The sequence below is a fragment of the Pseudopipra pipra genome, chromosome 15, assembly GCF_036250125.1.
Source record: "Pseudopipra pipra isolate bDixPip1 chromosome 15, bDixPip1.hap1, whole genome shotgun sequence".
Lineage (NCBI taxonomy): Eukaryota > Metazoa > Chordata > Aves > Passeriformes > Pipridae > Pseudopipra > Pseudopipra pipra.
This window is the reverse complement of record NC_087563.1, coordinates 4069205-4096802: the sequence shown is the minus strand read 5'-3', so window position 1 is coordinate 4096802 and position 27598 is coordinate 4069205. Positions and strand designations below refer to the sequence as shown.

Sequence of the window (27598 nt, the reverse complement as noted above, 5' to 3'; positions counted from 1 at the left end):
GGACATCTTTGAGTGTTTGAACGTTTGGTGTATTTTTTTTTTCTTTTAGCAAATATATTTATGTGAATAATAAAACTGTGATTTATTCTCCTGGAAAAAATGTGCAGTGTTAGAATTTGTTATGGTGGTATAAATTTTGTTTCTCTTTCACTTGTGAGATGATTTAAAATTAATAAAACACAATTCCACAGGAGGTACTTCTAAGTTTCTTGATCCATTTTTTTCAAGGCAATGCAGTGGAATAAAATTACAGCCTCCAATTCACTGTCAGTGGTTATATGGGAGATGTTGTTCTGAATTTTAGCATTTTTTAAAAAACATAGATTAGAATTGATTCTCCTTTCACCAGATTAAAAAATATTGAGCCAGAAACAGCTTTTCTCAGCTGAAGAATTTTTAAAATTTTATTTTTCTTCTTTATTTCTGGACCCACGGCTGCATGGAAATGAAATTCGCTAACTTTGAACTCCGAATATTTTAGAGAGACAGATAACATTTATAAAACACATCTATTTAAACTGTTCATGAAATCTAATTGTTACGTCTGAGAAGCTCTGCAGATTTTATGGGAAGTATTTGTCTACCTTGAATTTCGATTCCAGTATTTCAAGACACAAATGGCTTTAAAGGAAAAAACATGTGAGGAATCTACCATGTCAAACCAAGGTTTGTCAGAACACAAAAGTCATCAGAAAACTGAGGCAAGGAGTTGGATAAATCCCACTTAACAAAGGTGAGGGGAAAACTCCTGGTGCTTCAATGGTCATCACTTGCAAGTTATATTTTAGATCTGGGAACATTTTCTTTTAAAAACTCAGTACAACAGAGGGCAGTGGTGTAAGAGGAACTAAGTTTAGGCTGCTGCCTGTGCTTTCTAAGAGCTTTGGGTGTGTTCTGCCAGCCAGGAATCACATGATGATGGGATAAACTCGTGGACGTGCTTCCTGTAAAATGCAATTGCTGGATTTAATCAGGAAGACACAGCCGAAGGAAGGTCCTTGTTAAAGGGGAAAAGCTTGTTCTGACTCAGGTTAGAGGATGCCAGGAGACACCTAATTCCAGCGTGTGGGATAAGGCATGGGATCCTCAGTGGTGGGGCAGAAAGTGGTGTCTGTAGGTGTGGGAGTTCTCTAGAAAACTGGGAAAAATCCAGTTTCATCCCTGAGTAACCCAGACACAAACCCCGACAGGCACCTGCACATCTGGGGTAGGAGAGATTTTTGGTGTCCCTGAAACCCGTGTGCCCTTCAGATCCAGGCTGGAGCCACAGCCTTTTCAGGGAAGTGGACACAGTTAGATTTATTGGGGAATAAATAGGCTTCTGTTGTCTTTTGTTCACTCCTCAGCTTTGACAAGGTTTGGGTCTACCTTGTATCACATGAAGAAACATAATTGCTGCTGCAGTTCTCATCCAAAAAAAAAGAGCTTACATTTTTATTCTCCTATGACAGCAGAGATTTGTGTGCATGTTTATTCCTGGATCCTCTAATTTGCTGTGGAAATAATTTCAAGAGGATATACACGTCTTGGAAAATAAAAAAATTCTCAGGTACTGTATGATTAGTGGACAGTAACAAACACATCGTAGGAAAATCACATTTAGAGCATACTGCATTTAAGGCGTAATTAAAAAATAACATAATCCTTTTTCCTTGAAATGAGGTGATTTTTAATGACTTCATGAGTTTAGTTTGCTGAAAAAGGAAGTATCTTCAAGTTTATAAACTTCACTAGGCTTTGATACAATGTGTGATCTTCATTAAGATCTTATTTAAATATGTCCTGCAGCATATTTTAACATGCACTGGTTTCTGGAACCTCTGTCTTTTCCATCAATCAGAAGAAGGGGTGTCCTTTGGAAGTGGTCAATGATATCTGCCACAGAAGAAAAATCCTGTGGGATGGAAAAAATGAGAAGGCTATGGCAAAAATGTCAGAATTATCAGTGATCAGTACAACCAAAAGGGGTTTTTTAAACTCTAAATATTTAGCAGTCTTACAAAAAGCACAGAAGGTCCAGTAAATACTGTCAGATCAACTGTTCTCCTTCCTGCCATCATCTGTAGCTCAATAACTGTGTGTACAAGCTATAATTAATTCGTGCAGTCTGTTTAATACATGATGGTGCCATTCTGCTTGATGTGATGACTGTACTTGGAAGTTCAAAGAGATAAATTCGGAGTGTTTTGGCTCAATCAGAACTGCAGTGTCAGGCTCACTGGGCTCACTGGTGCCAGTAAATCCACACAGAGCTGCTGGTGCAGCTGAGCCACCAGTCTGAGAGCACAGTAAAATTTGCTCTCAGCTCTGTATTTATTTCCCTCATCCGGTGCATTAGTGGTAAATAAACATTCCCTAACCAGGTGTGTGGATTTCTAATGGCCATATTCTAAGTTATCTCTTCATTCCCTGAGTGCAAACAGGAGAATCTGATTTTACCTCCAGCACTAACAATATTCTACCAGGAATAACTCTAAGAATTCCACCCCAGGAAAACCTGACAGTCAGGAACAAGAGAGGAGATCCCTCACAATGAAGAGAATTAGTGTGAAAACACAGAGTACCTCTTTTCCTTTTAAGCCAGTTCCCAACAGGTACAAGTGCTCTTGCTCCTGGTAGCGGATCTGGATGTTGTACACTTTGTCCCTGTACAGCACCATCAGCACATAGGGGTGAGTGACAGTTTTCCTTGAGCTGTCTCTCACCAGGAATGTTCCATCCTGAAAGGTGAAAAAATGACAGATGACAAATAGGAGTCACTCCTGGGTTTGGTCAGTGTAACAACCTCCACTAGGGCGCCCCTTCTAAGTGTTTGTTCTTTCTGAAATCTTTCTCCTTCTGCTAAGAGAAGCTGCACCGTGAGAGAGTTTGTGTCACTCAGCAAATGTGCTGTCTTGCAAATTTGCTACTTAACGCTTCCTGCCTGTTACAAAAGCAGATTTTTAGGGAAGGAAGGAAGGAAGGATGTTCTATGAGGGAGAGATTCCATTAAAGGAGGAAGTAAAATATCAAAGGCCAGCCCTGACATCACATGAACCAGAAAAGAAGTTCATTTCTGCTGAGTGCCAGTCAAGGTTCCTGTGTGGTGCATTTACAGACAGCCTAAAATACTGACAGTGGCTGTGTAATTTAGGCAAAGGCAGTGACACTGTACCACTCTCTCTCTGCTTTTCTTCATTTCAGATCTGGCTTGACAAGTCTTCCATTGAAATCCCTTTCTTAAGGGCACTGAATGTGATCCCATAAGCTGGGCCTTACTCCAAGTGATTGGGATGTTGTACATGTCACCCTCAGCTCATGGCAATAGTGGAGTAGCCACACCTCCCTCAGTGATGGAATATTATTTCATTTATATTTATAATTTTAATTTATCTCCACATGCACAGATAAGCCTGGGTTTGACCTGTCTGAATCTGTGCTTCATTTTGCTGGTCAGTATGGCCTAGGAAAGGGTGGGATCTTGTAATTCAAGCTGCCTAAATATTGGAATTTGGGACAAACTCCTCACTGATGACAGAAAACTATTTCCAGAGAACAAGTCACTCCTCCTAAGATGGGCAAGGTCAAACTGCTTTCTGGAGACACATAATTTGTTCTCTTGGATTTTGGCAAACAACAGCCTTTGTGGGTGGTTTAGACCCGGTGTGAAACTTTTCTGTGGGGAAAGGCTCAAGATGAATCCTTCACTCTGAGCACCTACATTGGTGCTGCAACCTCTCTGTTTTATTGACCTGCACTCCTCCCATGGGAGCACAAGGACACCTGGTGAAGGGGTGGGAGGATCCCCTGCATGAGAAATAAAAACACAGGTTTTTATATGAATATCATATCATTTATATCATGAAGTTGTAAGATATCCAAGTTCCAAGACCTGAACTTGGGTATCAGGGTCTCTTTTGGTGGGATAAGGGAAATGAGAAAATTCTTAAAAATTAAACCTTTTGGGGCCATTTTGTACACGAGGTTCCTTTTCTCTTTGGGCTAAGAACAAAGATCCATCACCTCTGACAGGGGATGGCTTGCAGCCAATTGGGAAAAAGGGAAAGCCCCTTTTCAGAGAAAAGAAACCTTTTTAGGTAAAGATGAATACATTAAAACTTATCTGAAAAGGGTGGGATTCTGTGAAACTATAAAATGCATGAAATTTAAACCCAAGGGGTCTTTTCCCCCGGAAACTCGGTGAGAGAAAGACCCAACACATTGAAGAAATTCTTCCTTGTTCCTTTGTTCCCAAAGTTCAGTTCCCTTTCCCTTTTTAAATTTAAGGAGAGGGATATTTCCCACCCCTGCCACTCCCAGAGTACCTTGTTGATTTTCCGAAGCGCTGCCTCTGCCTCGGGCCGGCTCACAAAGGCCACGTACCACTCGTGGTTCAGGGAGCCCTAAGGGATGGTTTGGGGGAGAGAGAAGAAAAGAGAAACTCAGCTGTCAGTGACTGAGTCTGCAATTCGAGCAACACACAGGGAAGCAGAGAGAAATCTCGGTGTGAGGGATATTTGGGTTTATGTGCAGAATCTCTGAAGGTTTCGGGGTATTTGTTACAGTCTGGTGAAGAGGCACTGAGGGATTTTAAATTATTGGCTCACTCTGATAAGTTTGAAAATATTGCAGACTATAATACATCTGCAATTAAGCCAAATAAACAGATATTTCCAAATATTTTCAGTACAATATTTTAAATGGCATTTTCTCTTTTGTCCACCTGGACGCTGGCATCCTTTGCCCTTTCTTGTTTGTTTGTTTTTAAATTAATATTTTTTTCATTTTGTAACTATCATCTGAGACCATAATGCTATAAATGCTGTGAATATAACACCTATGGTTGCCCAGCAGCGTTATGACCAGGAGTTTGTTCTCAACTTGTTCTATTTAAAGAAATGTGAAACAAAAAATGCACTTACAAAGCTGAGTTCTTTACTCATCAAACTTTTGTGGAAGGAGAACTGAATATGTAATATTATTTGAAGGCAATTGTGCCAAACAAGTAATCCAGCAAACAAGGGTTTTTCTTGTTTTGTTCTGTCAGGGGTTTGCTGTTGTTGGTTTTTTTCAGTGAAGACAAAACAAGGCGTTGAAATTTAACCCAGAAAAGAAAACTGAAAGCACTTATTGGCGACCTGAGGACGGCTACTGCCCAGAAAAACAACTCTAAAAGATGTTCCCTCTCGAAACCAGAGAATTTGCTGTGTTTAACAGCATTTGTAATGTTTTGTACCTCATCTTCCTCGGGGTTTGTTTGGTGGACAGTCTGTCTGCCGGGGATTGGCAGTGGAGGTCTCACATCAGCTGGGCCTCTCGAGGGGGATCTGCTGTTGTTGCCTTCAAAGATAGAAAAATAGAAAAAAAATGTTCAAGCCAGGAGAATAATTTCATCTGTGCAGGATCTTGGTTTTACAGGGCATGACGTGTTTGGGGTTGATTTGAAATCAGATTCAGGCTTCTCCATCAGCACCACGTTCTCTGCCTAATTTCACCCCCTGGTGCACAGACAGGGACTTTTATGAACTCTTGCATTTCCATAAAACCAGATGAACTTGAAATAGAGGCGACACCTTTTTAGTTTCTGGACCACAGTTACTCAGTTGAGAGCATCTTGGTTTCTTTAGAGACAGAAGAAACGTTGTCTCTCTGCAATCTTTGCCTTCTTAGCAATTAGAAAGTAAAAACTGTCACTGTAGGACATTGGCAGCTGTTACCATAGGTGAAAAATTACCTGCAAAACAATCAATTTCTAAATTTTCTTTATATTTTACTTGCTATTACAAGATAAATAAGCAGTGTTTTCACATGGGAAGTGTTTTCTCCCTTTTCTGAGAGCATTAGCACACCTCAGCTCTCAGTACTGTTCGCTGGACTGAAAAAGGTGGTTGTATCAAATTGTGACACTGGTTTAACCAGGCAGGGAGCCCAAGCTTTGTGGGAAAGAAAACCCAAAAGACCAAGTAAGTTGCACAAGATGCCTTTCAGGAACTTGATAGTTTTCTGTTCACAGCCCAACCAGAAACATCCACAGAAAAAAAAATATTATATATTAACTGCACTGAAACCACTGAAACCACTTTTTAACTTTCAGTCATGTTCTTACAATAAAAAAAAAAGGAAGGAATGCAGGATACAGACCTAGATGTAAGCGAGGTGGTAGTGAGCCAGTTGAAGACAGGTTTCTAGCACTGTTTAAAAAACAAAAGTAGTCAGTACAAATACATTTCTATGCAACATTTCTGTGCTCTGAACGTCTGGTTGGGACTTTGTGCCTGTTTTACAGAATGACTCGTGCAGGATGAGGAAAGTTTTCTCCTTCTTTTTGGTTTTTTAATCTTCTCTGGGTAGGTGGATCCACCTTGAACTTTACCTGGAGCTCGGATCTGGGAATAAGGAGGGAATCAGTAATGGCCACCGAGACTTTTGGATTGGGATCAATGCAGAAAAGTACTCCAGCTTGTTGAGTGTTCTCAGGGAATGACTCCTTTATTCCCCTAAAGCAGGAAGCACAGGGAACACCTTGACAGACAGCCAGGGTCACAGAGTCATATCTTTTTTGTGGCTTCTCTAAAACTATTCATCAACGTTGTTGATGAAAATGCCATTTCTCATTAATGTTGCAGGCTGGGAAGGGCCAGCAATAAAAGGAACTGGAGCATCCCACATGTGAGGAAAGGCTGAGGGAGCTGGGGCTGTTCAGCCTGGAAAAGAGAAAGCCTGGGAGGGATCCCCTTATTAAAGCTCATAAATATCTGAAAGGAGAGCCAGGCTCTGGGCAGTGGTGCCCAGTGATGAGACAGAGGCCGTGGGCACAAACTGAAACTCCAGAGGCTCCCTCTGAACGGGAAACACTTCACTGTGAGGGCAACCAAGCACTGGAGCAGGTTGCCAAGAAAGCTGAGTCGTCTCTGGTCTTGGAGACACTCAAATGCCACCTGGATGTGGCCCCCTGGTCAAGGTGACCTTGTTTGGGTTGGGGCTTGGACCAGAAGACATCCAGGGGTCCCTGCCAACCTCTGCCCACACCCAAAACTCCTCAAAACTGAGTCCCAACCTTCAGTGTTTGTTATTATTTTTGTTTCTTCAGCCTGCCCTCTTTGTCCTTTACAGTTCATGTTTCTCTTCTGCTTAAATGGGCTGTTGAAAAGGCTCTGAGATGAAAATGCTAATTATGTTTGCAGAACAAAAACACCCCATCACGGCCTGATTAATGGGAGAGAATCTGTCAAATGGGGGCCTCCACTGCAGCAGTGCTGGGCATGTTGTTTGAATATAACCAGAAGTGTTCATCATAGGAACAGTTCCATTTGCATACGACCTCGCTATTGCTACTGCAATATTTGTGCTGCTGGGGTGTCAGCAGTTCCAGAGAATGATGGCAAATTGGAGGAATTCATCAAAGAGCCATTAAAAAAAAATACAGAGATTAGAAAATGTGCCTCAGACGTGGACTCGAGGAGCCCAGTCTAACTCAGCAAAGCCTAAGATTCCCAGAATTCAGATTATCAGGAATGAAAGCTTAATTAAGGGCTCCTCCACCTAGCAAATGAAGACAGAGCAATTAAATATTTGTAGGCTGAAAACAGGAAAAAAATTTGAAGCCGGGTTCACAATTTTAAACAGGGATTATCAACCATTAGGGTAAGACTTAGTAAAGGGCTGGTGAAATTCTTTCTGATTCAATTCCAGACGACTGAGGTTGTGGGGTTTTTAGTTTTGAAATGAATCAGTGGTCACAGCTTTAGCACTTGGGCTCCTGGAGTGTGCGAGGGCCTCTTTGACCTCCACCCTGCACAGTTTTGGAGAAAACTATGGAGCATTTTTTTGTAGAAAGCCTTTTCATTCCTATGGATCCTACAGATCCATAAGGGAGAGATGTCTCAAGAATCAAAATATTTCCTTACCATAAAACTGAGAGGAATTTGGAGATATTTTGGGGATGATTTTGTGTGGAATTGGGGTGAATTTGATGGATTTTGGTGGTATATTTGTGGATTTTGGGTGACTTTTGATGGATCTTGGTGGTCTATGTGTGGATTTCCATTGATTTTGATGGATTTGAGGAATTTAGGAATATTTTGGGATATTTTGGGGGTGATTCTGTGTGGATTTGGGTCTATTTTGGGGTGCTTTAATTTTGGGGCTATTTTACTGGGATTTTGATGGAATTTGGGGGAATTTGGAGATATTCTGGGGACAATTTTTTGTGGCTTTTAGGTGATTTCCAATGGAATTTGGTGGCATGTGTGGGGATTTTCATTGATTTTGATTGATTTGAAGAATTTAGGAATATTTGGGGATCTTCTGGGATATTTTGGGGGTGATTCTGTGTGGACTTGGGTGTATTTTGGGGAACTTTAGTGTGATTTTGGGCTGTTTTACTGGGATTTTAACTGGATTTTGGGGAATTTGGGGGTATTTTGGGGATGATTTTATGAGGATTCTGGGTGACTATCGATGAATTTTGGTGATATATGTGTGGATTTGGGTCGCTTTTTGTGGGATTTCAATGGATTGGGGTTGCTTTTTGTGGGATTTTGATGGATTTGGGTTGCTTTTTGTGGGATTTCCATGGATTTGAGGAACTTTGGAATATTTTGGGATCTTCTGGGACATTTTGGGGGTGATTCTGTGCGGATTTGGGTCTATTTGGGGGTATTTCAGTGCGATTTTGGGCTGTTTTACTGGATACAGCCTAAGGGAGGAACTACTCCTCATGGTTGCCTTGGGTGCCTGAGATCCCTGTAGCTCCACACAGTGTGTTATTTGCTGGATTGCCAAGGGATTGAGATCCAAGAGGAACAACAAAACAAGGGAGAAACCAACCTTTCTGCCCCAGGCAGGTTGTTGGATCCTGGCTTGGGTGGAGGTTTGAGAGGTTTGGCTGGGAGGGAGCTGGAGCTGTAGGGGGGCAGGCACAGCTGTGGCACTGCCCTCTGGGGTGCAGCTGTGGAGAAGGGAGAGAAGGCAACTGAAATCTTGTGGGGGACAGCCTTAAACGAAGAAATTCTGTCCCATAACTGCTGCTTAATTGGGTAAACATCCCGGAGTAAACAGCCTGTAAACAGCCCGTGATGTGTCAGTCACAGGTTGTAAACTCAGATGGTCGGCTGAGCTTCAAATTGAGTCTTAAAATGAAAAATAAACTGGCACGGGCTTGAGCAACACTTACATTCCCCAACTTCTGTTTTGGATAAGCCACAGCTCAGGTGCTTTCCCTGCAGCAGAGCTGAAGGTGGTGCAGAACCAAGTGTTCTCTGTTGCATTGCTTCTAAACAGCAGATTTGAGTCAGCTTTTGAACCCCATTCCTTTGTGAGATTTCTCCCGGCAGAAAATAAAACATTTTCTTTCTGCAGTGGCCTCAGACCTGAACTTCCAGTAAGAGGGAACAGGTAACTGAGCTCTGCACAGCTCAGATTTCTCATGGAGGCTCAGAGGCTGTGATAATTCACAGAGACCTGGTCAAACCCTCTGCTTCTCTTGTGGAGTCACTTTGCCAACTTAACTCTAGAATTTAGCATTACAAATACTGTTGTTACATGAAAGAAGTTCTGCTTCTGCTCATGGAAGTGAATAACATTACACAGAGAGTGGCACCAGATACAACCTGGCTTCTGAAATGGCTCTAAAGAAACAACTCTAAGTTGTTTTGGGTTTTTTTTTAACAGAACTAAGGCAAAGAAAGACCTTAAGCTTGAAAAATCACTGTAGAAATACTTACTGTCTTCTTCTTCCTGGGGAGCCAAAAGAAAATAAACATTAGCAACATAATACAGCAGAGTTCTTAGGAGTGTTTTACAGAACAAAACAAGGATGTTGGTGGATTTTGGTTATACAAGGACTGTAACACTTGCAACACTGGACTGTAACAACTTGTTAAAGGTCTTGCATTAATTAATTAATTGTTTACAAATAAGCAATAAGTCCCATAATGGTTCTTGACCCAAAGCACTCAGAAACTCTCAGCAGGTACAAACTTTCCTCATTCCTCCAAGTGCAGGCTCTCAAGAGTTATCTGAGAGTGAAACTTTCAGGTCACCTTAAGCTGAACAAAATCCCCTAAAGCCCCAGATTTAGTGTAAGCAAAATCACTTCTCCCATGTTCTATGTATAAAAAAAAATAATCTGGTTTTATTCTTCCCTTATCTAAGATAAAGTACTCAGGGAATATGAGCTTGACACAGAAAAACTGCTTAAAAACACCTGTGTGCTGTGAAAGATGCAGGAGTGTTCTTTACAACTGATAAAAGAAACAAGGTTACCTTGTCCAGAATTATTAGTTAATACAGGCACTTAATTTTATTGGAGTCCGTATATTTTAAATATATGCTTTGAGACTACACTTACTTCATTTTTTTTGTGTGGTGGCCAACTCTGCCTGAAATGAAAACAAAACACTCATCACAGGTGGAACACTACCCATTCATTCATGTGCATCATTTTCAACTAGAATATGAATTTATAGTAAGTTTGAAAGGCCCAGTGAGTGCCAAACCTTTTTTTTTTTCCTCATAAAAATATCTAAAATTCTAATTTCAACCCTAACCTGAGGCACTATGCTTGTCCTTAGCCCAGCTTGAGTCTATCAACAAGGAAAACTGATGCATTGATTATGAGATCAGAGCTTAAAACAAGTTTTTGCAATGATGAAACATTAGTCTTCAAGTCTTGAACTCACTTCTAACACCTGGCAACATTGCTGGAGCTCAGCATTAGACTTCCAGGCTTTGTTTCTCTGCTAAATTATTCTGGCTGATTAGCAGACCTTAATTACTTTCTTCACTTGTTTTAAGCTCAGTCCCAGTGTCCAGCCCCCAGTTTATCTATAAAATGCTGGAGAATGATCTAGTTCTGCTGGAGAATGCTGGCTATTAAGAAGGAGGTTTGCAGGCTAAGTAAAGGTTTCTTTTCCTAACACTTAAAAAAACCCCAGCAATAGAACTTATGAAATAATGTTCCCTAGAGCAAGAACCTGAGCTGGTGGAAAAAACAGGGATCATGGATTTCTTTGCCCAGCTTGGCAGTGAGTCCTGCCCCGTGTGCTGGGGCTGTTTCAGACAGGACTGGAGAGAGAGGTTTTCCTGCATTCACACTTTCCTGCAGTTTAACACATCCATCAGCCAAAATCCTTAATATCCACAGCCCCTGCTGTCAGGCAGGACCTGTAAATTGTACCACCTTGTGTTGCTTGTCCATATCTTTGTTAAATTTAATTTATCCTTCATTAAATTCCAGTGAAATGAGCACTTACTTTCCAGGGCTTTGCTTCCTTAAGGGAGGGGGGTTCCCTCTTTCATATCTGTCACTTGGTGGGACAGGAGGTTTGGGCATCTTTGCCAGCTGTTCCCCCAGGGACCTAAAGCAGGAGCAAGATGATGAAATAAAGGCAAAAAGCTGCTTATTGAGAACTAACTGGGGAATATTGGCACTGAGGGGACCATTTCCAGAGGAAAAACTCTTACCTTAGCTGTGAAACCAGAGGCTGGAAAACAACAGGGAGAAGTTGAATGTGTGTCAAAACAGGCAAAAAACCTCAATAAGCACAAAAAAAATCTTACCTTTTCAGGAATGCTTGGCTTCTTCCCTGAAAATAGTAAAAGCTTACATTTAGAAAAAATGAAAGCTAATTAATCAAGCTGTCTATGAAACCTGTGAGTTTTGAACAGTTAGAAGTTAATTTTGTAAGTTGAAGCCCTCAGCCCCCTGAGATGTAAAGCAGAAAAATATTCTGGCTTTGTGAGTGATGGTAAAATTGCAATATCTCTTTTCAAAGGCATATTTAACCATTTTCAAGGTGGCATGTTTTACAATCATATTTTCTAGGGTTCAGCTTTGAATTACTGGATACTTTTCTGCCATTGTAAAACAGATGAAAGAGTTCAGACAATAAATAAAAATCATAGAGTCATATCTTCAGATTCTTTGTGTAATGTGGTTTTCAGGTCTGAAACAAATGTGATTTTTCTTTTATGTCTTACTAGTTCTCAGCATTCTTTTAAGTCTGTTTAAGTTGCAACCTTACACCCAGTAGTGTGTGCAGAGTTAGCTCTCTATTTCTCCTTTAACCTACTAAATATCTCCTTGTTCATTCACTTAAGTGTCACCCCAAACCTTTGTTGCACAGGGATCTCATCAAGTCTTTCTGTTCACCTGTCTGACCCTGGGTTGCTGTTTCCTAAATACAATTTCTCCCTCACTTTACAAGTCCTGCTCACAACATTTATTCACAGATTACCTTGCCTGGGACTGGATTAGAGTACATCTGGTTGAGCCCTGATCTTTTGCATCAATTATATACAAAGTGATAATTTTCAACAATTAAAACAATCACATTTATATGAATAAAGCCAACACTGACCTGCTGCTGGGCTCTCTCTTTCAAAGGGGGGAGCAAGGCGGTCCAGGGAGGGCTTTGTGCTTCTGTCTATAGAAGGAGCTGGGGCTAAACACAACAGCTGTGTGAGACAATGTGCTGGGATAGGTTAATATAGCTTTATTTTGTGCAGCCATGAACTGGTGTGACTTAGAATAACAAGAGAGACTTCTGTGTGAGAGTAGAAGAGAGTGGAAGTGAGGAGATGGAGGCAGGAGCTCCACAGCCCACGGGAAAAGCTTTACAAGGACAGCACCAGCTCTACTTACATTTCAAAGGCTTCATGTTCCTGTCTCTGCCCAGGTCGTTGTTGCTCGGTGGAGGAGGGAAAGCTGGCAGCTGAAACAGATAATTCACATGTGGTTAAAATGCTGTCCTCACCTTTCTGTTTTAGTTTCAGTGTGTTAACCCCAGCACACACATCTGCCCGTCCCTGTGCAGCACAGCAGATCCCAGCTCCCTGCAAAAGGACAGGAGCCAGGGGCTCTCCTGAGGAATGCCCCACGTGCTTGGCTTCTGGTTGGATGCAGAATTGCTTCCACCTGTTTTGTCTCACAAGGGATACTCCAGCGGGCTGTATTTTGGGGGAGGATGGTGTTTATTGCCAAAGGAAAGAAACAGGAGCTTCAACAGCACTGCTGTGGGTTTGCCCCTCCAGGGCAGCAGGTGTTGGGTTTGTAAATGTGTTGAAAGGAGTGGATGTGCATTTGAAGAGGAGAAACATGTAATAAGTCACTGACTGGTGACTGAGGCAGGGGGAGAATGGGCTGTTCTCTGCTCCTGGGAGAGCTGGGGTCAAACAGCATTTTGTTGTCAGCAGCCAAACCTGGATTTCTCCAGACACCTGCCTTCCAAAGCTCATCCTCAGCCTGAGTTTAGGACACTTTTGAGAGCTCAGGACACCCAATAGTCCTCTGTGTTTTCTACATATGAACTGTGTCACTGGGTCAGACCAAAAATCCTTCTATCACATCCTAGAATTACCTTGTGTACATGGTAGGTCTAATGCACATCTGTCCTGGCAAACATTGAACTTATTATAGTGCCAGCTGTCAACAGCACAAGAGCTTTCAGTTTTGAAGGATTCACAGCAGCAAAAAAAATAAAAGGAGTCAAATCTGGGTCATCAAGGTTCCCATTGTACAGTCTCTCACACTTCTATGTGGTTTTAATTCAACTGGACAACAGCTGCATGAATAGATTGGGAAGAATTAATCTTTTTCTTTATTTTACAAATATCACTAAAGAAACAGAGAGGCATCTCTTACAAATATATAATTTATATGTTAGAGACATTCACAGGTAGGTATAAATTTCCAGTGTAGGGAACACCCAAGTAATAAAATATACTACCCAAGTAATTTAACATATTTGTCCCATGAAATTGAATTTCTTGGAAAAACGGTCACCCTGGAACAGAGTTCAAATCTGTTTTGATGGCTGAAATTCTCCCTCTATGTGCAGTAGCTGATTAAAAACGGCATTACACTTGGACTTTTAAAAAGTTACTGGCATGGGAAATAGGTAAAATATTAGGAAAGGAACATACAGAAGCACCTCTTGCCCCAAATGGGGCTGGTCCTGGGGACGGGCCAGGTCTCTGGGGTGGCACTGGAGGCTGATGTGATGATCTGGTTGTTGGAGGTCTGTCTAAAGAAAACAAAAATCCCAAACTAAACACCCACACAGAGTTTGGTCATTTAATACCTATTAGATCCTTTGGGCAAAGAGCCCTTGCAAGAACCTGGATGCATTGACAGCACTTCATTTTCAGTAATTACCTATATAATCAGTGTTGCTTGGAAGTGACTTGGCAGGAAATATGACATTGTGATGAGCTTCATCGTTGTTGGATGGAGGGGGCTCGTAGCCATCACTGTCATGTTCTGCCTCTCCAGGTTCTTCTGTTGGGGATTCATAGTCAGCCTCGTCTTCCTTCTCCTGGTCTTCATCAGGGCTTTCATAGTCATCATCATCCTCATCCTCCTGGCAAATGAGCATAAAAAGTGGGGGCTGTAACAGAGCACTGAACACTCCAGGGCAGTTTCCTTGTGGCCTTTCCCTGTGGTATTTTTCCCTCTGGAGGACCTCAAGGTTTTACAACGAGTTTGAGGGGAAAAAAATCCATTGAAAGAAAATGGGGAAAGGAGGTAACACTGATATTAATGGAGGGAGCACTGAACAGCTTCAGAGAGGACACAAGTATCATTTTATAGCAGTGCAGTGGAGGGTCAGGATAAGGTGAGAGCTCACCAAAATGCACAGTGCCTTTGTTTGGGGACAAGGCTCCAGTGGAACACACGATCCAGTGTTCCCAAAAACACACTGGAGCAGCAGCTGATGCCTGTTGATGTCCATTCTTGCTGACTAACACATATTCTACAGCCTGCAAGCCAGCTTTTAAAAATGCTTCAGGAAAAATGAGATCTTTGATTTAGGTCTTGGTGTCCTCCACTGGCCAGACCCAAACCAGCTCGGTGGGACTTGCAGGAGCTCGTGAGATCACTGTGCCAGTGTGGTCAGTGCACATATCAGTGCCCACCAGAAAAAAACTCTCCATTGGTGTCTTGGCTGCAAATTTCCAGAGCCCTCTGTATTGGCACAGAGCCCAAGTGCTCTGTAGGAGAATATTTTTATCTTCCATGCTCCTAAAATAGCAGCAAATCTCCTGTGAACTGAGTAACAAGTGGTTTGGTTGGTTTTTTTTTTAAATGTCTCTCCATTTTTTAAAAAAAATTAGCACTGGTTAACTTTAGAGATCTTCATGAACCCAGCCTGTGCATCAGCAGCTGAGGTGTAATGATGTTTGCCAAAATGCCAAGAGGCAAAAGAAACTTTTGCAGTCTGCTTGGATTAAAACAAATTATTCATCAGCAGATCAACTCTAAAGAGTAAAATGGCACAGATTTGCCACTGAAAAACACAGCAACATTTCGTTTACTGGCCACCTCTTTTAAGAGCTTGAAATGGGTAAATAAAATTCGGGTGGGGTTCTCTGGGAGCTGAGCAGACAAGACATTGAACCAGGGGGGGTTGTCAGTGCCAATACTCACAAATGAAGACCAGCCCCCGTCATCCTGAGTGTACCCTGAGGAAAGAAGCAGAGCCACAGACTTCTTAGTGTGCAGAAAGATGGAATAACTCGACAAAAAAAAGGACACAAGGAACCCCAGGAGAGCTCTGAACCTCAGTAGAAGGTCATGGGGATGAGCTGGTGTTTCAAAGGCAGCCCAGCAGCCACAGAGGGTGTCAGGAATGACACTGACTGCAAACCAAGAGCAAAGTCCCCCTTGGGGGAGATGATTTCTGTGCTGGCACTTCAAGTTTGTCCTGCACTTCCAGTTCTAAATACAATTTGAAGCAGAATGCCTTCAGAATGAGCCCAGACTTCTTATTCCTCTGTTTAAGACTATTTTAGCTCTCAGAGCAGAAGGCTTTTTAATTTCAGTTTCCCTCTCCAACAGTGTGTCCTGCTGGGAGTGAGGGCAGGGGCAGAGGTGTTGGAACAGAGATATATAAACACTGATACTGAGCATTGGGTTAAAGAAAGACAGTCGGGGCATTCTCCTGTAAATGTCTCTGCTCTTGCCTTCCTTCACCACCTTTTCTTCTTAAAAGCACTTTTTCTTGTTTGTTCTCCTGTATCTACTCCTTACTTTTTTCTTAAACTCCTTTATGCTCTCATATTTCTATTTGTTGTTTTGGATTTTTGGCTCCCACCCTCACTCGCCTCGATGGACTCTGCCCTGAAAGTATTAACTTAATATTTTAAAAACTTCTTGTTTAAAATTTTTTAACACTTATTGTTGTCAGAGGCTCTCTGCCAGTACACACTTACCTGGGTTTTCAGGACTTCTTTGTGTTTGGGCCCTACAACAAAGACACAAAAAAAGTAAATTCCTTCTCTTTGCAATTCTCGAATATTTGATGCTTTTATTTTTATAATATTTAGCTACAACAATAGAATGAAGCTTATTTGGATGAGTTTAACTCTGTTCAAAATGCCAAAACCACATTATTTCATATTTCACATACAGGAACCTACTGTAACTAAACTGTCTGGAAAAGAATTCAAGTCAGAGGTCAAGTGCTTTGAAGCAAAGAGACTCAGTAAATACATTTATCAGGGGTCCAGTCCTGAAAATAGAAGCTTTCTTTACTAATTCAGATCAAGGGGTTGAAAGTCAAGTTCACAAATATTTGTGACACTGAGAAATGTTTTTATGGTTTTCAATTCTAGTTTTGGACTCCAGTTAATGGAAAGGTGTAAAATCATGTGATCAGACAATGCAAAACTATGTTATGTAGAGTGGACTTGGGTTTTCATCGTGTAGGAACACAAATTGTTCTTTTCTCATGCAATGTTCTTGCAATTTTTGCTCATTTTCTATTGCAGGAATATTCTATTCAGTGACAAGTCATTAAGAATTAAAAGTTGTAATGATGTGTGGTCTGTGAAATGCATTAATGATGATTTATTAGTGCAATAACATGTGTCTGGACTTTGTAGGCTTCCTAAAGATTGATGTGCTCGGGGTGGAAAATTGTATGAAATGTGCATGTTACTTGTTCTGGACAGGGCAGAAGCACCTGAGGTGTTCATGGGCTCAGGTTTTGCTTTTCTTCACAGCCAATATTAACTAAACAGAGCTTTATTTTAGGTAATAAAATATCTATCTGAAAGCTTTGAAAAAGAAAACCAAATTGTTTTACTTACCATTTTGAAAGGAAAGAGAGCCTCCCTTCGTTTTTGTTTATTTCTTGACTTAATTTACTTACGATTCTATTTAAAAGAAACACAAAAACGGTTTAAAAAAACTCCTCGAAACCTGTCACTTGTCAAAGCAGCCAAGTCATTTTCTCAGCTGCTTTCCCTCAGTATTTACTAAATTAAAACTAAATTGTTTATTATGTGGTAAGAACACTGACTTTACCGTCTTATTGCAAAGTAGCACCACAGCACATCCAATCGAAAAACAGACTTTTTTTACCCAGATAAAAGCCCATGTTGCTGTGCCATGTTTAAAAACCTCAAAGCCAGGAAGCCTCAGAATCTCTGGGTGTTACAGACATCAGAACACTGTTTGAAATAATGGCCATGGCATCTGTTGGATTTTGGGTGGAAAAATCAAGTAATACTTCAGGAAACAGAGCTTAGGGTTACAAAAGTAGGGATTAAATATACCCTGTGTCCTCTCTAGTCTTTTTGTGTTCCTTCCTCTGCAACCAAGTTATACTTAATCCAGGATCCCTCCAGGGCACCCCCAGCCAGCCCAGATATCTAGGATTGGGAATTCTGATATTAAACGAGTCCCTGAGAGAGTCTCTGAGGGTACAGCACAGTCATTACTGACATTCACAGGATTATCTCCACTGAGAGGACAGTAAAGAAGTTTTCCTCTATGATAATTCTGCTTCTAAGAAAGCTTATGATGAGCCATGCTCTGATTCTCAGTTCTCCTTATTTCTTTGTTTGAGGAATGTCTGACCAAGGAAGTCCTGTGACAGCCAAAGCAGACTCTTTACATACAACTGGTTAGAAATGTTGTTTAGGTCTGTCAGAGGCAGTAACTGTGGAAATAAAAGCAGTATGAAAAAAAAATCAGGAACTTAACATGTCTGTTTGCCTCAGGTTCTGAATTCTGTAAAATCCTAACTTCCTTCTTAGTGTAGAATTCTTTCCCAATGTCTCAGATTGGGTCAATCAAACCTGATATCAATATTGTAAAATATTTGTTTGTGGCCAGGCAGTTTCCACTCTATTTTGTTTTTCTTCTCCTTTTCTGACTTTTTCTGCTGCTCAGCAATAACAGTCCCCCTAGTTTTTTTCCAAATGACCTAATTTGTGCATCTTTTATGTGTAACTGCTCTTCTGGGCTGGGACAGGAGGCAGACAAGCTTTCAAGCAATGTAAGGTTAAAAACAAGCCAATAAACCCAAGCCATTTCAGGTCTGAAAAGGAGGCAGACGAGGGTGAGGAGTTGAGGATATGTACTGAAGGATCCAACTATGAAAATACAGAGGAATAATGTAGTTTGGGGTTGTTTTTTTAAGGCAGTGCTTTGCAATCTTCTGATTTGAAGCCAATATTGTCCCACTTGCCCCTTTTTAAATACACACAAGTACAAGTGTTAATAATTTCAGAAGGATTACAACTGTCTAAATCTGACCTAGCTACCCAAGTAAATTGTATAGAGCAAGAAAAATGCCAGGTTATAGACACAGGGCTCCTCTTGCTCTTCTTTGCCGTGGAACCAGCTCTGCTCTGCACCAGGAATTTCCTTGTGCTGCAGGGGATGAGGAAGTTGCTGTGTGAATAATAAATTCTGTGTGAGCCATCAGGAAACCTTCTGGGCTGAGCAGTGCTCTGTGTGCACCAGTGCTTTGGTCAAGAAGGGGATTATGGAACTTGAGTGTGGCTTGTTCTGTCTTGTAGAAGAGGTAGAGGGAGGATCTTTCATTATATTTAGGGTTTTTTAGTTCAAGAAATAAAATGAAGATCAATGCTTTTAGAGATAATAATTCTTTTAGTTCAGACTTCCCTGGATGTGAATAAGAGCTGAGTCTTTGGAAGCTTTCTGGACTAAACCTGGGCTGCCTGCTGTGGGGGTTTACACCCACTGGTTTTTGAGGAAAAGGCGATGGGAAAAACATACTCATTTTAAAAAAAAATTAATCATTTGCTACTTAAAATACAGCTTCAAGCTTATTTGAGGTGCTCCAAAGCAATGGCTCAGAGGGGTTATTAGAAGGAGGAGAATTTCAGGAGGGTGACACTTCACAAGTAACATTATTACAGGAGGCTGGGGCACTGAGTGTGTCGCCATGGGGGGAAGGAAGTACCAAAACCACAGTGCTCTCCGAGCTGTGGGAGTGGATGATGGGAGAGGATAAGGCAGCAGCACTTGCAGAAAATGTTACTCAGACTTCTCTTTCTGCCTCCTCCACCAGTTGCTAAACTTAAAACTGGCAGGAAGTTGAAGCTTAAAGAAACCCACACAGCCAGCCCCCAAAGCTGCCCTCCAAAAATGGCTTTTGTGCACTTAGCTGCAGATCCTGGTGTCAGGAGTAGGGTCCACTCTACGTGTGTTGGGATGAAGGACTTAAGATGGGTAGGAGAGATGGAATACAAAGTCCTCAGGGCCAGGAAGTTGCATAGTTACATATTGAGCCCTGTCAAGAGCTTAGTTGGTGATAAAAGTCGTTTTGGCTTTTGAGAAGAGTCTGTTGGGCAGATGCAATGTGTTACATTGGCTTTAAAACTGATTATCAGCTATGTTCTAAACCTTGCAACAACCTTTGGCATCCCAGCTGAGGGAATTTAAAAAGAGAAAACTTAAATTTTCTCATTTAAAAAGAGAAAGGCTGCACAGATTCCTTAATTTTTTTGGTTTGTACTTCGACTCTTCTGGAAGTAGCACAACTTTCAGACTGTGCAATGTTTGTAGGTTCTGAATGTGTCCCACTCAGAGCTCAGCTCACTGACTGAGCTGGCACATGCCAGGAATGCAATGATGCTCTTCCTGTCGCTGGAAATTTTCAGGAGAGCTGTGGGACATAGTTTTGAGAGCTGTGGGACATAGTTTTGAGTGCTGTGGGATACAGTTTTGAGTGCCACAGGATATAGTTTGGGTGTTATGGCCTATGGCTTTCTGAGCAAGGCTGAAAATTCCAAATCTCAGGTTGGCCAGCAGCTTGACACAGAACAGTCAAAGGGATCAACAGCCTGCCTTGACCTCCTGAAAACCTGGAAATCTTTCCTCTAAGACAGGAAACAATAGGAGTGGCAAAGACCAACTTCAGCGTTTATGTCATGTATCAACCCACCACCAGCATTGTTTTTAATTTTTAATGAGATCTTTGCTTTTTCTTCTTCATTAATTCTGACCACATTAAGTAAGGCACATTCTGTTGAATTCTGAATGAGCTTTAAAATATTTTTCAAGACTCTCATTTGTTATCCACAAGTTGAAACCTTTATGACCCTCTGTGACTGCCAATAGTGTTAATGAGCAACAGGAAAACTTTATATGTCCCTTAAGCTGTATATTGGCTTCTTGTTTCATTAGATTTATTATCAAAACATTATTAACACCCTCATGATTAAGTCTGAGTTTCATTTAAAGCTTAGGGCAGATATTCCATGCCTGCTCTGTGCAGAATATGCCATATCCTCTCCCAGTTTAACCAATATCCCTCTCACTCTTTCAGGACAAAGTGTGTTGTTTGTGAGGCTTCAGGTGTGTCTTTTAACTGAATGGTATTAAAATACTGATTTTCCTAGCAAAGTTTTCTACGAAGAGTTCAGCCCTTTTAATGGAGAATTCTAAACATTTTAAGGATTTTAATTTTCAAAGCAGTGCTTAAATCCTTTCCTTTGCTTCATTTGGTTTTTAAAAACAAGCCAAAACTTTTGTGAAGATGTGCACCCATAACAGGGCTGGTGGAGATTAACTTCCAAATTAATAAGTCTCTTAGTAATAACAGAAGACTGTGGAGTTTTTTAATTAGCTTCAGGAAATGACCTATCATACTCTGCAATGGCAACTCTTAGCTGCTTTGTCTCCTTAAAAGCCACAGAATCATCCCCAAATAATGAACTATTCAGGATCTGAGCAGCAGGTTTGCTCAAACATAATTTTCTATTGAAACCACACACCCAGCTCGGGAGGTCTGTGCAGAGGGAGGCTGTGGTTTGCAAACCTTGCATGGTTGCAGCACTGGGTTCTGTTCTCACCCCTGCAGCTCAGTCAAACCCTGCCAAAGCTACAGGAACAACCTCTTCTACAAGGACCTTTTATTCATTTCCTCACTGGCCAGCACTGGGAGTGTAACATTTGCTATTTAAATGAAGCTTTTTTTACAGAATGTGCTCAGATTTCAGCACTGCTCTTAAATATCAGGCACTGTAATTATAATATGCTGATGCTCTTTCAGCTTGTAGAAAAACTCTTCCTCCTAGTTGAGGTTTGTACTATGACAGAAAAGAAAACTGAATATGTTCTAGTGGAAATCAACAGCAAGGACTTTCTGTTTGGGTGAGAATAGGGAGGTTCTGGAGTAATGAAATTAATGGTAAAATAAATGGCAAGTTCTTCTACCCATGAATTTTTTCCTGGGGTTTTGTTTTGGGTTTTGGCAGCTTGGGGGTTTTTTTTCCCTTTTGAATTGATTTTTTGTTCATTTGTTTGTTTTTTCTTGGTGGTACTGTTGTTGTTGTTGTTGTCACTGTTGTTGGTTTGGTTGTTGTTGGTTTGGTTTTTTTTTTTTTTTGTGGGAACCAGTTCTCTTCCCTATTACAGCTCTAAAGTCTTGTTTTAAACAGTGGCTTTACATGGAGGACTCCCCATGACACCACCCTTTTTGCATGTATATTCACAATAATCTAGTGAATTTTTTTCCTTGTTTGTAAGTGTGGAGAAATCTGAGAACAGGGGTCTTAGTTCCAGAGCTTTCCTTCAGATTTAATGATTTATTTATTTATTCAGTCCCTCAAGTTGGGCACCAAGCTTCACTCTTCTTTTAAAGCTCTTATTCTTTCAAGTTCTCATTCAGAAACACAAAAAACCTCACTAGAAAAGGCTGTTCATTTTCTTTGACAAGGTAAATGGACTGGGAAAATCAAATTTTCAAAGCATTGTTGGGACAGATGAGGAGATAGGAGAAACTCCACATTAATAGATATCATTTTATCTCTTCATCTATGGCATCAATATCTCTTGTGTGTGTGGGTTTATTAGAACACCCTCTGACCACTTTTGACTCAGGAATTTGAAGGGAAATCACCAAAAGTTCTCAAAATTGTAAGCTCAAACAATAAGAACATGAGGCTATTTTGCCAAAGGACTGTTAAGGAGGGACAAAATATCAGACAATTACAAGCAATGTGCTTTACAGGAGGGTAAAATGAGTTTTTCACAATCTGGTCTCTCAGTATCAGTAACATTAAGTGTTGCTTTTAATTGACAGTGAGTTCAAAAATTCTGAGACATCAGGGCATTTTTTTTTATAACATCTGGACCCTCTTCCTAACATTTCATACCCCACCAATGCCTGTTATTGGGATATCTATTGTGTGAAAATATAGATCTGATTTTAAGAAACTTGTGATGTTTGAGGCTCTCAGGTTCAAGTCCTTGCCTATGTGATCAAAAATGAGCAACAAAGAAACAGCTATGTTGGAAAAGCTTGAATTCCCCTTTTTTTTTTAACCTCCTTGTTTCTTTAGAAGACCATGAGGAGCTCCAGGTGTCTCATGGTCAGGAACCTCCTGACCTCCAGCTTAAATATATAGCAGAGAACTCACAGCAAAATAACCCCCTTGGTTTTTTTTCACCATGAAATATCAGAAAAAAACTGATTTCTGTGTTTCTGACTATTGGCTTAATGAGATTATTGTTCTTCATTTAGTAAGTTCCATGAAACTCTGAAAGGTACTCATATGAATGGAGAACTTCCTCAAGGCCTAAAGGAGCCAAGGAAAGCTGTTTAACACCCAATCACATGTTCCAGACTGATTTATCTTGAACACCTACCTAGAGCAAAACCACATGATGAAAACCCTTTGAACTCCTCAACTCTCGTGGACTGGGCCTGACTTGTTTTTTTCCCCTTTGAGTCCAAGTCAACAGTTAAGCAGTGAACAGTTAAATCACACTTCAAAGGGAAAGCTTGCAAGAAAAGTTCAACCTTTGTGTAGTTGCTCTCAGTCAAAGAACTTATGCACAAGTTCTTTTGAACATCCCCCAGACAGCCTTTTTGTATGGTATCATCCTGCTTGAGCAGTCATGACAACACTCCTTGTATTTTGGAATATTCTGCTTTTGCTCTCAGCACACTCCAATAAACAGGTCTCTGACCAACCGCTTGCAAACCATTTGCCTGATATTTCCTGTGAGTTTTCACTGCAAACCAGCTGAAATGATTTTAAATATTGAAGTGGTTTGGCTTTACTTACGGCACTCTGAGTTTGGGAAACTTCTGAATGTCGTTTTCAGACATGTTCTGAAAAGGAAACACACGGCACACATCACAAAACTGCCCACGGAACACCCTGAGACTTACAGAAGTTTGCATATAAGAGCTCATTAATTACCATTCACATAGTATTTAAGTGACTTCAGAAGCAGATATATTGAATCCCTTCACGTCTGTGTCGTGAAATCAGGCAAGACTGTGCATGATTGCAAATTTTAAGATAGAGAACCACTGGCTGGAGTTTTGTTCTAAGATCTGTAACATCAAGACATGTAGCTGGAAAATTCCTTGGACTTCAGAGGAGCCTTGGCAGCCTAAGAAAAATCATTCTAGAAACTGGGATGGGGAGGGGGAGAGTGTTTCTTCCCCTTTGAACCATCACACAGCAGTGGGATTGGGATCACTCCCAACTGTTCCAGAGCTTTGCTGATGCTCCTGCACAGTCACCCCTCTCTTCTTCCAGCACGAGCAGCTTCACCTTTAGGGCACATTCAGGCCTTGTGAAAACTTTGGATTTAGTTGATTCAGTGTTTTGTTTAGTTAATTACAAGCTTCACAAATTCTCTTTGGAGCATGGGGGATAGTTTGGTCCTTTCCATCTTTTTTACTGGCAACAATAAGTTTCTAATCACACATCGATTCACAATGGAACAACGTTGATTTAAACCCCCTGGGTCTTTGCTTACTGGTTTTGATGCTCTTAAACTTCACTGATTTTGTGTATTGCTACAGAAGAAATCTAATTTTGTCTCCAGAGGAATGAAGGAGTGATTACAATGCAAGGCCAGTCATTCTGAACAGGCCTTTTCTTCTTTGGTATGAGAGGACAATTAACAAATGTGGGGCTTCTGTAGTTAATACTTGAAAATGTGAACTTCCTATAAAGGAAGAGATGAATTCAAGACAAGGTCATGGTTTTAAAACTTGTCAGTTTGAAAAATACTAAAAAAATATGCATATTGAACAACATGCTTGGGTTCCCAGCTTTCCATATTTAAAGCAAGATGTCTGGCTGATTTTAGCCAAAGCATTTACTTCCCAAATTTCCACCTCAGTAGCCACCTGGGATATGAGTGCTCTGTATCAGCCAATGCAAAATAAGGAGGAGACAAAACAGTCACTTGATTGGGATTTTACAGGAAGGAATTTTATAACTCCACTTACCAGAAACCTTTGTCCATTTATGCTGTGCTTCCTCACGACTTTCTCACAGTCCTTGTACTTTAGCTGTCAATGAAAAGAAGATGATTATTGCACCCCTAATTGTAAGTATCAATTGAGACACTTAAATACATGGCTGGCTTTGAGTAGATGCTTCAAGCTACCCTTTTGTGTGTTATGACCTGTCTAAATGGCTCATTTGGTTCCACAAACGTGGATTTTTATGGCAGAGATTCTTCAGTGGACTTGAGGATTTTCATCCATTTAGAAAGATGTAATTCCTCACATTTACCAACCATCTCACAGTAGCCTGGCCCCAAGAGATATTTAGAAAATGGATATTTTGGTACTGACAGGGATGAGCAGTTGCAGAAAACAAGAATTACAGCAAAAACCTGCAATACTAAAGGCCTGACCCTAGTCACAGAATTCACTGTTGTGGTTGAAAGGCCTCCAATTCCAGATGGAAATCCCACTTGTTAATCCTGGAAATTACTTATAATATTTGGGAAGCTTTTCCACGATATTGTTTTACAATAATATTTAGGACAAGGGCTGGTCATGCACAGGTTGATGATGTAGCTTTAAACATTTCCAGTAGATGTCTTAAGTTGTTTGGGTTTTTTTTTTTCTTTATTTGAACAGTAACAGCACAATATAAGAACACAACTAATATTTTTGGTCTGGCTAGAATGCATTTTTCCATTTCAAGTTGATTGGGTCCAAGGCAGAAGGAACCCAAAGAGCAGGCAGATAAAGTGATTTTTGGAGGCTTCAAGGCAGAAGAATGGCCCTTGTCCTGCCTGAAACTTTAGTTGGTGAAAGTTATGGAGGCAAATGATTCTGTGCTGCTGGGATAATTCCCCTAAAGCAGAGAACATCTTACACAGAACGTTGTCCTTTCGTAGTTCTATCCCAATTTTTCTGTTTAAGGAGTAATCTTGGTGTGAGAATGGATCCTGAAAACATCTAAACAGCAGAGAGAATATTTTTAAGAGCCAACTCTGCTAAATATTTCAGGATACAGATTAAGATTTTGTGCAGGCTGAGGACTTAAACCTGTGAGTAATTTCTTTCACACAATAAGCACTATTTCTTTAGTACAATAAGCACTATCATGGCATTGTCAGCACAAGTCTGTGCAGGGGGAGCAACTGCAACACTTGGGACTGAGACCTAAACTCATTCTTAAACGAGTTGATGGAAAATACTGTTTAGCTATTAAAAATAACCTTTGGGATATTCCAAATATGAACATTTTTGCTTTTTCTAAAAAGAAAAAAAAAAAAAAGACTTTGGAAATTATTTGAAAATTTGGGGGTTTGTTGGTTCTTCCCTCTTTTGAATGCGTGGTTTGATTTAACACAGGCTTTAAGTTAACACACCTAGAATGATGAATTAGATGTTATTATTGATAAGAATGAAGAATTTGTATTTGACAGACAGTGAGGACTTTATTCATGCCCTAATACATCACAGTATTGTCAGACAAACTCCTGGTGTGTGTGCTGGCTGAATTTTGCTCATGTGAAGGAGTAAGGCAACAATGAATTGGTGAAAATCGTGCCCTGTGTCATGAGTAAATCACGTCAGGTGATAGAAAATTGGGAGGTGATTGTCCTGTGAATATTATTCCACAATTAGCTTATTTGAGAAGGAGAAAAAAATGCTTTTTCCTCTTGGAGTTGAATCCTGGCCTTTGAGCAATTTTAGTGATATGTGTAAAGGAAATTATATGAGTTTATCAGGGGAGATCTGGTCACTTATGACAGGTGAATTAGGCTGAATTAGGGTGACATTGTTGTCTTACCCAGATCTCTTAGATGATTTAAAGCAGCTTGTGCCCTGATTCACTTCTCCAAATGTGGACTGCCAAGATTATCTCTGTCCTGGGGGGGTATCTCAATCAGTAAAAGACAGCTACTAAACAATAAATGTAACCACGTACATTCACTTATGGTAGAACTGACAGTTAACCCGTTTATCTCTGTTCAGAATATCAAGATCAGCTCTTTCAGGAAGCCACTTCCCTTCTTAATTTCTTGGAAATGGGGATATAACCCCCCTCACTGCCTCAGAGTTGTAATGTTTTTCGTATTTGTCTGAAGTTACCTGTTGATAATGATCTCATCTGTTCCATCTCCAGTTTTTGGTTTCACTTTCCTGTGCCACCAACCCCTGCCCGCTAAAATTAGGGGTTTGTAAGTAGCTGGCAGTTTTACTTCTCTGTGTTTGATCTGCTTCAGTTTTGCATTCTAGTGTCAAACCTGCCTCAGCTCCCCCAAATAAAACTCTCTTTACAGAGTTAAAGGAGCTGCTGAAAAAATAAACTTCAGGTGATCCCAAAATGAAGCCCAAAGTGTCCCAGGTTTTACAAGTCCAGCCATGGATGCCATTAGCAAAGACATTGAGGCTCATTTGTGACCTGGAGCAATTTGGGGGAAAAAAAGCTCTCTTCTGAAAATCACTGATGATGCCACAGAAAACTTGTAATCTTCACACCTTAATGCCTTCCACAGCTGTTAATGTTACACCAACAAGCAATAACATAGCTGCAAAGTGTAAAGCCACCAGTTTCTCTTATACCCAATTTAAAAAGCACTTTCAAGCTTCATTTATAGATTTCACTGCCCAGTTTGGCTCAGCTTTTTTATCTGACAGCAGTTTTGCTTTCGGTGTGGCTGCAAGCTGTGCCCGTTGTCAAAGACCTAAATCTGGCACAGGCAATGTCACAGGAGCTTCCTCCTGGGTCACATGAAGGCAAAACCCCAGTTCAACTCACCGTCCTAAAATACTCTGCCAGGTCATCCGCGTTCCAGGTCACCACGTCCGAGCGGTAGGGAACGTTCCGCAGGTCCATGCTGAGTTTTTCCTCCTCTGGGTGCTCAGAGGGGGTTCATAGCAGTGCTATCAATGAACCAGCCATGGATTCCCTCTGTGTGAGCCCTTCCAGCCTGCCCAGGAGTTCCTGGTTCTGCCAAAGTCCTGCCCTTTCTGCTTCAGGGCTCCGTTGTTAGGACGTTCCAGAGAGAGATGCTGCTGCTTCCTCTGACACAAAATGGTCTCTTCTCAGAAAAGTTGCAGCCAGTCAGCCTCACCACTTC

General features: G+C 40.9%; 1 protein-coding gene across 1 annotated transcript; it reads right to left on the bottom strand.

Annotated features, from left to right (window-relative positions):
* On the bottom strand, positions 1 to 27598 carry LCP2 (lymphocyte cytosolic protein 2). Its single transcript, XM_064671558.1, has 20 exons — positions 27277 to 27598; positions 24498 to 24560; positions 23314 to 23360; positions 17074 to 17139; positions 16195 to 16226; positions 15410 to 15444; positions 14138 to 14342; positions 13906 to 14006; positions 12626 to 12695; positions 12342 to 12425; positions 11542 to 11567; positions 11446 to 11465; positions 11235 to 11339; positions 10320 to 10361; positions 8809 to 8931; positions 6121 to 6170; positions 5216 to 5319; positions 4305 to 4382; positions 2565 to 2720; positions 1 to 1894 (listed from the first exon to the last, which is right to left on the bottom strand). The coding sequence occupies exons 1-20, from the start codon at positions 27352 to 27354 to the stop codon at positions 1772 to 1774; spliced, it is 1608 nt and encodes a 535-aa protein (XP_064527628.1). The 5' UTR covers positions 27355 to 27598; the 3' UTR covers positions 1 to 1771.

What these genes read in the sequence shown, in the direction of transcription:
- LCP2 (XM_064671558.1), bottom strand. Translation starts at nt 27,354, where the DNA reads ATGGACCTGCGGAACGTTCCCTACCGCTCGGACGTGGTGACCTGGAAC. An exon ending in CTCTCTTTCCTTTCAAAATG is followed by an intron (nt 16,227 to 17,073) that starts GTAAGTAAAACA and finishes TCTTTGTTGTAG; the next exon opens with GGCCCAAACACAAAGAAGTC. An exon ending in ACCACCTCGCTTACATCTAG is followed by an intron (nt 5,320 to 6,120) that starts GTCTGTATCCTG and finishes CTATCTTTGAAG; the next exon opens with GCAACAACAGCAGATCCCCC.